The 15,892-nt window shown below is 37.5% G+C and overlaps 1 protein-coding gene across 15 annotated transcripts in view; it reads right to left on the bottom strand.

Moving 5' to 3' along the window:
• Cntnap5c (contactin associated protein-like 5C) overlaps window positions 1-15,892 on the bottom strand; it is a 648,880-nt gene that overhangs the window by 213,466 nt on the left and 419,522 nt on the right. For all 15 annotated transcript variants that reach the window (XR_385354.3, XR_385355.3, XR_385356.3 and 12 more), the window contains one exon: window positions 5,432-5,632. Coding sequence is in view for 12 of the 15 variants with exons in the window: in XM_006524747.3 (XP_006524810.1) it covers window positions 5,432-5,632 (201 nt within the window). In the remaining 3 variants the exon portion in view is untranslated. The remainder of the gene's footprint in view (window positions 1-5,431; window positions 5,633-15,892) is intronic.

The raw sequence follows: 15,892 nt of genomic DNA, 5'->3' as shown, positions 1-15,892 counted from the left end.
GGCTTTTTGGCACTAAACAAGCTAAAGGGGAGTAAAAATGGTTCCCATGTAAATCTGAGGTTAGTTTAGAGAGAGTGTTTATCTGGCACTCATACAGCCACAACCACAGTCACAGCCGCAGCCTCAGCCGCAGCCTCAGCCGCAGCCGCAGCCGCAGCCGCAGCCACAGCCATATTCACAAGAAACCTCTGTCATTGTGGCCTTTTGGATGTTTCTTTCCTTTTTCTCATCTTGTCTCCTTTTGTTTTCTTGTGTAAAGTACAGAGGAAATACTCTGATAGGAAAACTTCTTCCACATTATCTTCTTACCAACTTAAATCCACCTGCATGCAATATTTGCAACATTTCATAGTTTCTTTGCATTCTGACTTCCAGTTAATAACAAACTGTAAGCTATGGTATTCTCTTTCTCCCCTTTCTCTCACTTTTTGTCTCTGTCTCTCTGTCATATATGCATACATAATTACTACTACCAACAACAGTAGTTTAAATTTTTCTTTGCTTGAAAATATTTATATTTTCTGTTCTGGAAATAATACCTCAAAGCATTTATTCTGAGTACATAATAATTTATGTTTACAATGATTTACATGATTTACATGCAAAATGTTTATATATATAATTCATAAAATATGCATCTACATGCCAAAAAGGAGATTGATCATTGGAAACACCTATATAAAATGATATTCTATGGTTAGCAAACATCAGTTATTGGTATGAACATGTTGGGTCATTAAAAATGTTAAATGCCATTACATTTATATATGTACTTAATGATTGTGTGTGTGTATGTGTGTGTAAGAGAGAGAGACAGAGACACAGAGACAGAGACACAGAGACACAAATAGACAGGAGAAAGAGAGAGAGCAAGAGAAGACATGCACACGAGTCCTACGAGAATGACTTGTGGGAATTTATCCTTTTATCCTTTTCTTCTATCACATGTGTCCTGGAAACTCAAATCATATTTTCAGGTTTGGCTGGAAAGCACTATAACTAATATGTCACAGCAGCTATATTTGTTTTACTTTTTGTGGTGTGACAATATAGAATAAATAGCTGATCACAGGATTAGAAAAAGTTTCTTATTCTACATTGGATTTAGATGATGAAATCTACCCCCTACCCACTATTGTAGAAGATTAGAACCATGCTCTCTCTCTCTCTCTCTCTCTCTCTCTCTCTCTCTCTCTCTCTCTCTCTCTCTCTTTCACACACACACACACACACACACACACACACACACAGAAAGAGAGAGAGAGAGATTGAATGTATAACAAAATGTCCATGATGCTCCTATTAGATACCATCAGATTACAGATAAAAAGTACAATTGCAAATATATTTTCTCATTTTGGAGTTATCTGCCGGGATGTTTCTATAGACAATAGGATTGCCAATTATATGATTAATCTCAAAAACTAATGGTAAGACCCTGTTGGAGAAGAAGAGTATTATCAATGTTAACATCTCTGAACCTTGCAAGATACGTGACAGTTAATCTAGCAGGAGAGGAACACGGTCCTAGCAGAGAACCTACTACTATTATTCTATTAAATGAACATACTGTTAAACTCACTCATGATGTTTTATTGCTATTCCCATGTATGAATGCATCCCTCACACCTCGTCAGAAAAGCTTCTGTTTTCAGTAGATGATGACTAACACAAATATCCATGACTTTCCAAGGTTCGTAGAAAAAGAAGTATAAAGACAGAAAGAGTAAAAGATAGTGAGTAAATAAAAAGGGCATCCTCTGCATGTAACAGGACAGCTAAATATATGAACACAAAGGATATTATAGCACGCACAAGATGTGTTTAAGCTCAAACCATATGACAATATCAACATGGAGAATACAGGTATACATGAAAATTCCACTTCTATCTGAGAGGCTGTTGGCAAATGATAGCTGGTAGAGAAAGAAAATCAGTTTTTCTAAAGGGTGCAGACCCTGAAAGCCTCCCATGTTATAGTGGAAGGCTGCACCTCCATGAATATATGGGTAGCCCAAATTGACTTGGTGGGTAATCATAAAATGAAGACACAAGTTGGATGGGTACTGGGGTGAGGATATGGGAAGAGTTAGGGAAAGGGAAATAGAGAATGAAAGAGTAAAAGTAAATGGAGAAAACTCATTGTATGAATTTCTCAAAGAACAAATACTAATAAGGAAATTCTTTTTCAGCTTGTTTCTTGTGATGACATCAACTTTGGTCTTTGTCTAGTGAGGGAAGCTTTGAGCAGAGACACTGATTACTACTGGATGTTTGAGATATACAAGCACAGGAGGCATGCAATCTATTGCAGAAAGATTTTCCTTTCAAACAGTTAAATTTTCTTTGAAAAGAGGTTTTTGTCTTTAAAGGGTTAAGTGACAGTTATCTGGAAAGTTTGTTTAGGTGGAACGGTATCTTCCCCTCAAAATGCTAGATTACTTAAACAGTGCAGCACAAGGACTGTGGACTTTGTTTATATTTCTCCCTTATTCTCAGCTTATAACTTTAAGATCTTTGTGTAAATGTATCAGTCAGTGAATTTCAGCTGTACAAATAAGAAAACTGGCACAAGTCAGGTAAAGACTGGATGATATCTCACTCCCAATGTGAAACCCAAAAATCTATGCTAGTCCTATGAAACGTAAACTCAACAAACACAAGACAATTGAGTTAGGATGATAGTGTATCTATACAAAATTTTGACAGGAGCTAGAGACATACTTTGCTCAGCAGCTAAAAGTGACACTGTGTCAGAGGACCAAAGTGCTGTTTCCAAGTCCCCAGGTAGGGTTGCACAAAATGACCAGTGATTTCAGTGATGGGGTTGGGGTGGTCCAATACATCTCACCTCCAAGGGCATTGAGTGTGTGCGTGTGTGGGGGGGTGTTGTTGTATGTCTAAACACACACACCACACGCGCGCGCGCGCGCGCGCGCACACACACACACACACACACACACGAACAATTGAAAGAAATGTCAATGGACACAATTTTATTTATTCATAGGAACTCCAGCATCAGAAAATGACAAGGAAAAGAAAGGAGGGCATTTCCTTGAGTGAGACATCCTGAGAAGGGCTTAGGGTAGCAATTGTGTTCATGTTAATCATTACCAGGCAGAAATACACAAGGAAACACAGACATTGAACCTTGTAGGGCAGTGTGTTAGCACTGAGGTGAAAGGAAAGGAACACAGAAGAAGCCCTGACTTCATCAGCCTGACAAGCATGGCTGACTCCATGAACTGATTTCCAGAACTGATTTCACAGTGATGATATGGCGTCATCAAGAAAAGTTCCATTTTTCCTTTCTGGATGCTGTGCTTAAGAAGGCAAGGGGGCATGAAATCTCTTGGAAAACAATTTCCAATTCAAAAAGTTAAATATTCTTTATAAATATTTTGGTATTTAAAGGGTTAAATGACAGTTATCTGAAAAATTAATTGAGGTGGAATGATGTCGTCCCCTAAAGATTCTAGACGACTCAAACAGTGCAGTGTTTTGAGTTAGGTGCTTCCTACTCATTTTTTACTGAAACTTTGTCTCTACTCCTCCATAGCTACTCTAAACTCCAAATGCTAAGCCCTAGGATACTGAACAGTGATAGAATATGATGGATACTCTTTCTTGAAAACTGATAATCTTGTAGCCTTTAATATAAATGAATATATTATATTACATTATATTAATTCATTCATAGAAATGAATGACTACATATGAGCTTAGTAGCATACACAGTCAAACAGCCCTCAGGAAGATGAGTTATCTAAATCCTAATGAGTACAAGGCTAGTCTGGTGAATACATGGAGTTTCAGGCAAGACAGGATGACATAGGCTTTAATGTGTCAGACCTGTCTTGCTATTTCTTATGACAGAAAACTGGAAAGATTTAGCTGAATGATAAGATTTCCCCTCTCTGTTCACTGAACCGCTAGGATAGGGGCAGTTAATTGATTTTTCTCCTGCTGTCTCAAGCCCATCCTTCTTTTGCCGCCATGCACTTCATGTTTTGATGAGCTTCAAACCATGGACCAATAGATGTTTTGTTATTCTAGATGTTTTGTTAAGTTTTTCATCACAAAAGCAAGAAAGGTAACTCGTGCACATGCAATAAGCAGTCATTCATAACCCATAAAAACTAGCATCATGGGAAAATAAGATTTAACTACGTGTTTTGTTTTGTTTTGTTTTCTGTAATTAAACTTTAGAGATAGGCATTAGGTCCATAGGTCAAGAGCTTTCCAAACATTCACCAAAGCCCTGAGTTTGATGGCCAGCACCACAGAAAAAATAACAGGAATGGAAGAGCACTGCTGTATATCCTGAAACCCAGAGTTCAGGGCAGAATAGTCAGAAGTCTAAAGTCATTCTAAGCTGCATAGTGAGTTCAAAGCAAAGGTGTGCTACATGATAACCTCCATCTTAATAACTAAGAAACACATTAAAAGTGAAAACATACTTTCAGAGTCATATACACTGAACTCTCTTTTCAGGAAACATAAATTCTGTGAATACAGTGCTTACCTTGTTTGGTCTCTTTTCCTGGTGCTTCCTCCTTAGATATTCTTTCCTCTAGTCATAACTCATCACTCTTGTGTATACGTACTGGTATCCTTGACACCTTCTGATGCCATCTTCCATTTCACCAAAACCGGTTTCCCATTACCACACTTTCCATGTCTATTTCAAATGTCTGGTCTACAAATGCTATTTCTGTTAAAACATTTCTTCATTTTCAAAACTGTTTAGAATATATACTGTCAGGGTGTCTTTCTGAGAGACAAGTATAGACTCTACAGACAGTGCCTGAATACCAAGTCAAGACCCATGGCATTCTTTGACTCATATTGCTTGTAAAAACTGAGTGAGCAAGTACACTGTAGCCAATTTCTTATCAAATACACCTTTCTTTTAATGTGTTAGTTAGACTTTCTATTACTGTGATAAAATACCATGACTAAACAAAACATGGGAAGGAAAACTTATTTGCAAATGGCATTCCATTATGCAGAGAAATTAGAGCAGGACTTCAGGAACTGAAGCAGAGACCATGGAGGAACACTGCTTATTGGTTTGCTCTGCTAGGCTTTCTCAGATTTATTTTCATGTTATTTATAATTGTTTTGTTTTGTTTTGTTTTTTTGTTGTTGGTGGTGGTGGTAGTGGTGGTAATTTTTTTGTTTTTTGTTTTTTTGTTTTTTGTTTTTTTTTGTTTTTAATATATACTTCAGGACTACCTTCTTAGTGGTAGTACCATACATAATTGACTGAGTACCCCATATCAGTTACCAAGAAATTTATCATTTGAAGACATTTTTTAATATTAAGGTTTCCACTTCTCCAATGACTCTAGCTTGTATTAGGAAAAATATAGCCAGGATATTGGCTTATAGGTTTCAACATACCATGAAGAAGGGTCGACTTTACCTGGTGTGTTAAGCAGGCGGGATCTCTTGCAGTAGTATGTCACTTCCTGTTCACAGTGCTCTGAGCCATCAATCAGAGCCTCCAGTTGCTCCAGACTCCCACCATAGTTTAAGGTCATGGCATAGGGCTTCTCAGGGTTAGAACCCTGTACCCAAGTCAGCCCTGTGTTGTTGTGCTGAACTGTCATCCAGATCTTGTCTTCTGCACAAATGACAATGCAGAATAGGAGAAGTTAGAAGAAAGTCCAAAGAAGAATACATAAACATTGGGTCATCCATAGTACACAGGAGTCTTTACTTAAGTACTCAATAAATACTATGTTATAAAAGCATTTTATTCCTTAGAGAAGGAGCAGAGACTTTCATTCCATTAGGCTTCTACCTCAGATTAACTAGAGGCCAAAAATTATAGGGTTTTTGCTTATGAATCCTTATTTTGAATGTTTTTATACTATGTATTTAATGTTAATTATTCATTTAAATTTTCAAATACAGCCTTGCTCCTTATCCATAAACTGTTCAAAGACTTTCTAAAGTGTCAAATTCTACAGGTGCTCATTTTTTAAATAAAAAATGGCAAAGTATTTGCATATTATAAACACTCACCTTAAAATTTTTTATTGGGTATTTTCTTTATTAACATTTCAAATGTTATCCCCTTTCCTGGTTTCCATCCAGGAAACCACTATCCCCTTACCCCCCCCACACACACACACTTCTATGAGGGTGTTCCACATCCACACACTCACTCCTGCCTTCTGGCCATTGCATTGCCCTACAATGGGTCATCTAGTCTTCACAGCACCAAGGGACTCTTCTCCCATTGATTCTCTACAAGAACATCATCTGCTAAGTATGTGACCTGAGTCATGGGTCCCTCCATGTGTACTTCTTGGTTGGTGGTTTAGTCTCTGAGAGTTCTGGTTGGGTCTGGTTGGTTGATATTGTTGTTATTCCTATGGGGTTGAAACCCCTTCAAGCTCCTTTAATCCTTTCTTTAACTTCTCCATTGGTGGAACCCAGGCTCAGTTTAAAGGTTGCTTGTGAGCATCCACCTCTGTATTTGTCAGGCTCTGGCAGAGCCTCTCAGGAGACAGCTATATCAGGCTCCTGTCAGCATGCACTTCTTGGCATTCACAAGAGTATCTGAATTTGGTGACTTTATACAGGATGGATACCCAGGTGGGGCAGTCTTTCCTTTAGTCTCTGCTCTGCACTTTGTCTCCATATTTCCCCTGTGAGTATTTTGTTTCTTATTCTAAGAAGCACTGAAGCATCCACACTTTGGTCTTCCTTCTTCTTGAGCTTCACATGGTCTGTGAATTGAATCTTGGGTATACTAAGCTTTGGGGCTAATATCCACTTATCAGTGAGTGCATAACATGTACGTTCTTTTGTGACTGGGTTACCTCACTCAGGCTGATATTTTCTAGTTCAATTCAGTTGCCTAAGAATTTTATGATATCATTGTTTTTAATAACTAACTAGTACTCCATTGTGTAAATGTACCTACCATATGTTCTGTATCCATTCCTCTGTTGAAAGACTTTTGGGTTATTTCTACCTTCTGACTATTATAAATAAGGCTACTATGCACGTAGTGGAGCATGTGTCCTTGTTATATGTTGGAGCACCTTTTGGGTGTATGCCCAGTAGTGGTATAGTTGGATTCTCAGGTAGTACTATGTTCAGTTTTCTGAGGATTTGCCAGAATGATTTTCAGAGGGGTTGTACCAATGTTTTCTATGGTGTCTTCTGCACCTGACATTCTCTCTTCTATCTCTAATATTCGATTGGTGATGCTTGCATTTATGACTTCTGATTTCTTTCCTAGGTTTCCTATCTCCAGCATTGTCTCCATCTGTGATTTCTTTATTGTGTCTATTTCCAATTTTAGATCCTTGATGGTTTTGTTCTACTCTTTCACCTGTCTGATTGTGTTTTCCTGTAATTCTTTAAGTTATTTTGTGTTTCCCCTTTAAGTGCTTCTACCTGTTTACCTATGTTCTCTGTATTTCTTTAAGGGAATTATTTATGTCCTTCTTAAAGTCCTCTATCATCATAATGAGAAGTGATTTTAAATCCTAATCTTGATTTTCCATTGTGATGGGGTATCCAGGACTTGCTATGGTGGGAGAACTGGGTTCTGATGATGTCAAGTAACCTTGGTTTCTCTTGCTTATGTTCTTGTGCTTGCCTCTCACTATCTGATTATTTCTCGTCCAATCTGCCCTTGCTGTCTTGGACTGGAGCCTGTCCTTCATGTGATCCTGGTTGTGTCAGAACTCTTCAGAGACCACTTGTTTTTGTGATTCTGTGATTCTGTGATTCTGTGACCCAGAGATACGTGGTGTGTCAGAGCTTCTGAGATTCAAGTTGCCTCTGGGAACCTGAATTCCTGGTGTGACCAAGGTCCTGATATCCTATGATCCTGGTCATCTTAGAGCACTTGGGAGTTAAGCTTCCTCTGGGTCTTGTGGGACTGGGTGCAGAGCTAGCACCCAAGGTCTGCTCAGCACATTGGCTCAGACTCAAAGGTCACTTTAAACTTTAAATAATATTACTTTTGATATTAGGTAAAGGATGAATACTATTAAACATTTGTTATACTGTATACTGTATGAAATTTGACAAGGATAAAATATTTGTGCAAGTTCAGTAAAAATACAGCACCATAGTTAATTCTTATAGAACCATTAACTATCATGTTGTAAAGAGCAGCTATAAATAATCAGAATCTGTAAAACAATACATCATTATTGAGGATGAAAGTTTGTCATGCAGCCATAAGGATCTGAATTTTAAACCTTAAGTGACAATAAAAAACATGCTGGCAAAGATGGAGGTGACCATTGCATCTTGCTGATCATATAGCCTAGCCTACTCAGAGTTTCAGTCCAATGAGAATTCTTTCAAAGGAACAAAAGAGGATTGGAAAGATAGTTCTATAGTTCAGAGACTGCTCTGCTCTTGCAGAAGACTCAAGTTCAGTTCCAGTAATCAATATTGGGTGTTCACAACCACATATGATGCTATTTTGGAGGATCTAATGCTTTCTTAAGGTTCCACATGTATATTGGTACTCATCTTCACATAAACTTCCCTAAGACAAATACACAGTTATTTTTGATTTTTGTCTTTTTAATCTCCAAAGGAAAAAAGAAGATCAATCACACAATCACATCTACAGAATATAAACTGATGTTGTGCCTTGGTCTCTAAATACATGGGAACACAAATGCACATGTACAAACATTTGTGATAGCTATTCTTGATTGTCAACTTAACTATATCTGGAATCCAAAACCATTAAGTTGTAAGATTTCCAGCATGAGGCTGGGAAGGCATCTTATCAGTTAAAGCAGTCTACATCTCTTCCAGAGGTCCTGTGTACACTTCACAGCACCCAAGTGATATGGCCAATATACACCTATAGTCCCAGTTTCAATGCTCTTTCTGGCCTCTCCAGGAACTGAACTTACCAGTGCACATATTAACACACAGATACACTGAAATAAAAAAATAAATAAGTCTTTAAGTGTCAAAGTACTCTCTTGGTCACTGATGTGATATCTTGTGGGAAAACATTTACTACAACTTGGCATGCAGTTTAATTCTGAACATCCTCACAAATAAATCAGAGGAGGAAACAGGAAGATTTGAAAAGCATTTACAATTTGAGAATCTTGCCCACATAATTAACAACATTATTTTTTATGGATTCTGAGAGGAGAAAAGTAAGTCAGCAGAGAAATCATGTGGTTTCTTCCCTCTTCCACCCACTTAGTTCTAAAAATGTGAAAACAAATGCCCATAAAGAAAAACAATAAGCCAAAATATTTCTATTACAGAACACTGGCAAGAAAACCTGCTAATGGCAAATTATTAACTATAAATAACAATATTAGGGTCATTGGTGTGATTTAGCTCAAGAAAAGCAGGGGAGGGACAGAAAAACCGACTGCTTTAATATTCTCTATTAATTCTCCCTACCAATTCTTTCTGGAACCTAGGAAAAGTTATTTCATATCCTTATACTTCAGCTTCAGTATAGTAGAAGGAAGAATTGATTTTTTGGTTTAGTTGTAATTATTTCTTAAGGATTTTCCAACTTGGAAATAGTTCTCCTATCACCCAAATAAGTTATTCTCATCAACTGTGAGTCATTCCAGGAATAGTTTCCCAAAACAACTAATTGATGACCATTCCCAGATATTCCCAGAGAAGCATGTGACTTGCAATTTTGAAATGGGTCTGCATTCTTCTGTAAAGTCTAGTGAAGAAATGAATTATATTGGTTTTTAACTTTAGAAATAAAATGTGTATATTCATCCTATAAATTTGGTTAAAGAATGTTAATCTGAGGATTCAAAAGTGCTATTAGTGTCTTAGTTACAGTTTTGTGTGCTCTGAATGGAACATTATGACAAAAAAGGAAATTGAAAAGTATACACTTCTATGACACTGTTCATTATCTCAAACAGGGGTAGGACCTGGATAGAGAAGATGATGAGTCCATGGAGGCTGCTGCTTATCGGCTTGCTCCCATGGCTTCCTCAGTCTACTTTCTTATAGAACCCACCAGCAGACTAGGGATGCACCACATACAATGATCCCTATCAATCACTATAAAACTTTCCTAGAGACTTGCCTACAATTCTGAGTCCACTTGACATGAAACTAGCCATTACCATGTCAAAATACAGAAGTGTGATAAAAATCATTCAATAACAAGAGGCTACAGAATGGGAAAAAAAATTAATAGCTTTGAAATGGTCATGCTGTTCATGAGAAGATTTATGTTTAGTTCTAAAGTATATCAATGGAGCCATGCTATGGCCTACATGCTAGACCAACTTTCACATATTATTTATTAATTTTATTGATATCACAGGCACACAACAATGACCAAGGGGAGAGATGATTCCTTGAAAACTATAGCCCATTGATTAGTTTATTGCCAATGCTTTTCTAACTTGTTCTTTCCTCACTACCATCTATTTGCCTATTATTTATTTAGAAAAGTCTTAAAATCTTTCATATATTAGTTTTCTATGATCTTACTCTCTATTTTCTATCTATCAATCTATCAATTTATTTTATTTTATTTTTTTACTTTTTTTTCCATTTTTATTAGGTATTTAGCTCATTTACATTTCCAATGCTATACCAAAAGTCCCCCATACCCACCCACCCCCACTCCCCTACCCGCCCACTCCCCCTTTTGGGCCCTGGCGTTCCCCTGTACTGGGGCATATAAAGTTTGCATGTCCAATGGGCCTCTCTTTCCAGTGATGGCCGACTAGGCCATCTTTTGATATATATGCAGCTAGAGTCAAGAGCTCCGGGGTACTGGTTAGTTCATAATGTTGTTCCACCTATAGGGTTGCAGATCCCTTTAGCTCCTTGGGTACTTTCCTTCATTGGGTACTTTAGCTCCTCCATTGGGAGCCCTGTGATCCATCCAATAGCTGACTGTGAGCATCCACTTCTGTGTTTGCTAGGCCCCGGCATAGTCTCACAAGAGACAGCTACATCTGGGTCCTTTCGATAAAATCTTGCTAGTGTATGCAATGGTGTCAGCGTTTGGATGCTGATTATGGGGTGGATCCCTGGATATGGCAGTCTCTACATGGTCCATCCTTTCATCTCAGCTCCAAACTTTGTCTCTGTAACTCCTTCCAAGGGTGTTTTGTTCCCACTTCTAAGGAGGGGCATAGTGTCCACACTTCAGTCTTCATTTTTCTTGAGTTTCATGTGTTTAGGAAATTGTATCTTATATCTTGGGTATCCTAGGTTTTGGGCTAATATCCACTTATCAGTGAGTACATATTGTGTGAGTTCCTTTGTGAATGTGTTACCTCACTCAGGATGATGCCCTCCAGGTCCATCCATTTGGCTAGGAATTTCATAAATTCATTCTTTTTAATAGCTAAGTAGTACTCCATTGTGTAGATGTACCACATTTTCTGTATCCATTCCTCTGTTGAGGGGCATCTGGGTTCTTTCCAGCTTCTGGCTATTATAAATAAGGCTGCTATGAACATAGTGGAGCATGTGTCCTTCTTACCAGTTGGGGCATCTTCTGGATATATGCCCAGGAGAGGTATTGCTGGATCCTCCGGTAGTACTATGTCCAATTTTCTGAGGAACCGCCAGACGGATTTCCAGAGTGGTTGTACAAGCCTGCAATCCCACCAACAATGGAGGAGTGTTCCTCTTTCTCCACATCCTCGCCAGCATCTGCTGTCACCTGAATTTTTGATCTTAGCCATTCTGACTGGTGTGAGGTGGAATCTCAGGGTTGTTTTGATTTGCATTTCCCTGATGATTAAGGATGTTGAACATTTTTTAGGTGCTTCTCAACCATTCGGTATTCCTCAGTTGAGAATTCTTTGTTTAGCTCTGAGCCCCATTTTTTAATGGGGTTATTTGATTTTCTGGAGTCCACCTTCTTGAGTTCTTTATATATGTTGGATATTAGTCCCCTATCTGATTTAGGATAGGTAAAGATCCTTTCCCAATCTGTTGGTGGTCTTTTTGTCTTATTGACGGTGTCTTTTGCCTTGCAGAAACTTTGGAGTTTCATTAGGTCCCATTTGTCAATTCTCGATCTTACAGCACAAGCCATTGCTGTTCTGTTCAGGAATTTTTCCCCTGTGCCCATATCTTCAAGGCTTTTCCCCACTTTCTCCTCTATAAGTTTGAGTGTCTCTGGTTTTATGTGAAGTTCTTTGATCCATTTAGATTTGACCTTAGTACAAGGAGATAAGTATGGATCGATTCGCATTCTTCTACATGATAACAACCAGTTGTGCCAGCACCAATTGTTGAAAATGCTGGCTTTCTTCCACTGGATGGTTTTAGCTCCCTTGTGGAAGATCAAGTGACCATAGTACTTGAAGTATTAGCCAGAGCAATTCGACAACAAAAGGAGATCAAGGGGATACAAATTGGAAAGGTGGAAGTCAAATTATCACATTTTGCAGATGATATGATAGTATATATAAGTGACCCTAAAAATTCCACCAGAGAACTCCTAAACCTGATAAACAGCTTCGGTGAAGTAGCTGGATATAAAATTAACTCAAACAAGTCAATGGCCTTTCTCTACACAAAGAATAAACAGGCTGAGAAAGAAATTAGGGAAACAACACCCTTCTCAATAGTCACAAATAATATAAAATATCTTGGCGTGACTCTAACTAAGGAAGTGAAAGATCTGTATGATAAAAACTTCAAGTCTCTGAAGAAAGAAATTAAAGAAGATCTCAGAAGATGGAAAGATCTCCCATGCTCATGGATTGGCAGGATCAACATTGTAAAAATGGCTAGCTTGCCAAAAGCAATCTACAGATTCAATGCAATCCCCATCAAAATTCCAACTCAATTCTTCAACGAATTAGAAGGAGCAATTTGAAAATTCATCCGGAATAACAAAAAACCTAGGATAGCAAAAACTCTTCTCAAGGATAAAAGAACCTCTGGTGGAATCACCATGCCTGACCTAAAGCTTTACTACAGAGCAATTGTGGTAAAAACTGCATTTTACTGGTATAGAGACAGACAAGTAGACCAATGGAATAGAATTGAAGACCCAGAAATGAACCCATACACCTACGGTCACTTAATCTATCAATTTATTGATCTATATGATCTAATTAGACCTATGATCTAATTGTCTATCAAAATTTAACTTGTCTCCATTTCCCATGAATCTAGCCTGGTTCTAAAGGTAGTACAGACATCACCACTCAGTCATTGGCTTATTATTTCTTCCTATATAAGTTTAGATTTTCAAATCTATATATTTATTTATGTCTCTGCACACTCATTTAACCATTTTTTGTACAATCATCTTCTGATTTGGTGAGATGGGAAGAGAAGCTATATCAAAACTGAGTGCTCATTTTAAGTATGTTCATATTGCCCATTTTGCCTTTGGATTTGAATAGAAATATTTTTTAAAAATTCATTTAATAGTGGGCACTTTTGGTGCCTTGTGTACCAAATGTGCAATGTACAGCAACTACAAAAGTACAATAAAGTGCTCCAAATTACCATCACTTCTCAATCAATGGAAATCATGAGTCTAGCTCTAAGCATAGTATTAGGATTAACAAGAAAGATAAAATCCCGTGCTCATATCTAAATTTCACTCTGGTATACTCAAATATTAATGGAATTCACATTAAATAGTCCCGTACACATACAAACAAAGTAAACTTGATACCTAGGTTGGCTCAATTGTGAAATATCTTATTACTTTAATTAAAATGAACCTGTGAATCTGAGCTTCAAAGTGGTTGATTTCAACAACGGGACAGTGAACTTTTCTGTGTGGGTTTTAAAGTCAAAGTTTTAGTGTGTATGTGAAAGCTAATTGTCATTTTCAACATAACAGAAACTATGATCATCTTAGAACTAAACTTCTGGGCATAACAATGTTGTAATTTCTAGATTCGGTTTATTGAAAAAGGTAAGTCCATTTTAAATAAAGTAGCACAATTTCCTGAGATAGAATGCTGGACCATGGAAAGAAGAAGAGGGGAAATGATTACGAGCATCCATCACTCTCGACCTGCTTCCTTACTACTTGAGATACGATGTGACCAACTGCTTCAAGCTCCCAGTGCAGGCCTTCCCAATGATGGACTATATCTTTCAATTGCCACTCAAATAAATGTTTCTATCCTAAAGTTTATTTGGTTAGAAGCAAAAAAAATGATTAAAATGAGACTGTTCAATACTTTTTTTGTGTATGGGTCTTAACCAAATCATTACCACTGTAAAAATCCCATGATATCAATGATCTTTGTACCTATGATATTATTATAAGATTTTGATGTTATATCTTACCGTGGTGTATATCAGGCTGCATTATACTCAAATGAATAGCTGATATAGACATTACCAACATGTAAAATCACCAACAATAGGCTGCATGCATTCTGGGGTAGTTAGGAATAAGTACATTTCCACATCACATTTTAAAGGGTTAGGAATGCACGAATTAAATTTTTCTCCATTAGAAACTAAGACAAAAATGTCATTTCTGAGACTTTGTAATGGTAATCTTATTCATTATATGGGCTCACAAGGCATGACAGACTGCTTATACCATCATTATTGCTATGCTGGACCAATTATTCACATCTTTCCTAGTGCTCACCCCACTGTAACAGCCTCATGCATCTCTCTATTGCTGTTTCTTGTGCATTTTCAAATTCCTCAACAGAATTTGTACTTCCATGATAATATATACAGGGAACTGAAACATTTTGCTGATTCTGTTTCTTTTACCAAGTTGAATTCCTTCCATCACTTTGGCTGTCTTGTTCCACTCAATCCCATGATTGCTGACATACCTGCATGACTTTTAGTGTTCTATGGTGAGTCTGTATTGACTTACCTACAACCACATGGCTTTGCTTAAGAGAGTAAAGGTAAGTATGCATTGTAGGGTGTGTATATAATTTCAGAACTGGGTCAGGAAGAGTGCAGGGATAGGTGGATTCCAGGAAATCACTGGCTTGTCAATACAGCAAATTAAAAAAATAAAAAGGAAGATATAAAAAAGTGGATAGTGCTTGGGGAATTACATCTAAATTTTTCTAGCTTCCACGTGTATGCACACATATTGGACACACATATATATATATATACACACATACCCAAAAACAGGCACACACACACACACAAGATAAAAAAAAAAACCCCAGTCATATAGTTAAATCATTAAAATATTCATTTGCATAAGATACCATTCAGTTTAATGACCTGATATGAGAAAGAGAGATCTCTTTGTCTAGAGCTACACTAGTAATTTCACCAGATGTATGGTAGTTTGAATATACTTGGCTCAGGGAGTGGCACTATTTGGAGTTATGGACTTGTTAGACTTAGTGTGGCCTTGATGGACGAAGTGTGTCAATTTGTGAGTGAGCTGCAAGAACCTTGTCCTAGCTGCCTGGAAGCCAGTTTTCTCCTGTTTGCCTTTGGAACAATGTTTAACTCTCACCTCCACTTGAGCCTTGCCCACCTGTATACAGCTGTGCTCCCACCTTGATGATAATGGTCTGATCCTCTGAACCTGTAAGCCAGCCCCAACTAAATGTTGTCCTTATAAGAGTTGCCTTGCTCATGGTGTCTGTTCACAACAATATATTTTTAATGAAAATTATTGGGTGAAAAAGTTAAAGGAATCAGAGAATACTATTTTGATGTCCATAGAAAAAGCTCAAATCAAAATTATAACCTACCAGGTGTTCTGGGACACAATTAAAGCAGTTAATTCTTAAAGAAAAAGCAATAGTGCTAAGTACTCACATTAGAACATCAGATCTAAGGTAAACAACCTAATGATGCTCCTTAAATCTTTAGAAAAACTAAAAAACCCATGTCAATTCCAGTGAGCAGCAAAAAATAATAATAGAGATTAGGGTGGAAATTCATAAAATAG

The sequence above is a fragment of the Mus musculus genome, chromosome 17 (genome assembly GCF_000001635.26).
Source record: "Mus musculus strain C57BL/6J chromosome 17, GRCm38.p6 C57BL/6J".
Taxonomy (NCBI): Eukaryota; Metazoa; Chordata; class Mammalia; order Rodentia; family Muridae; genus Mus; species Mus musculus.
Note: the sequence above shows the minus strand (reverse complement) of the source record. Positions and strands in the feature narration are given on the sequence as shown.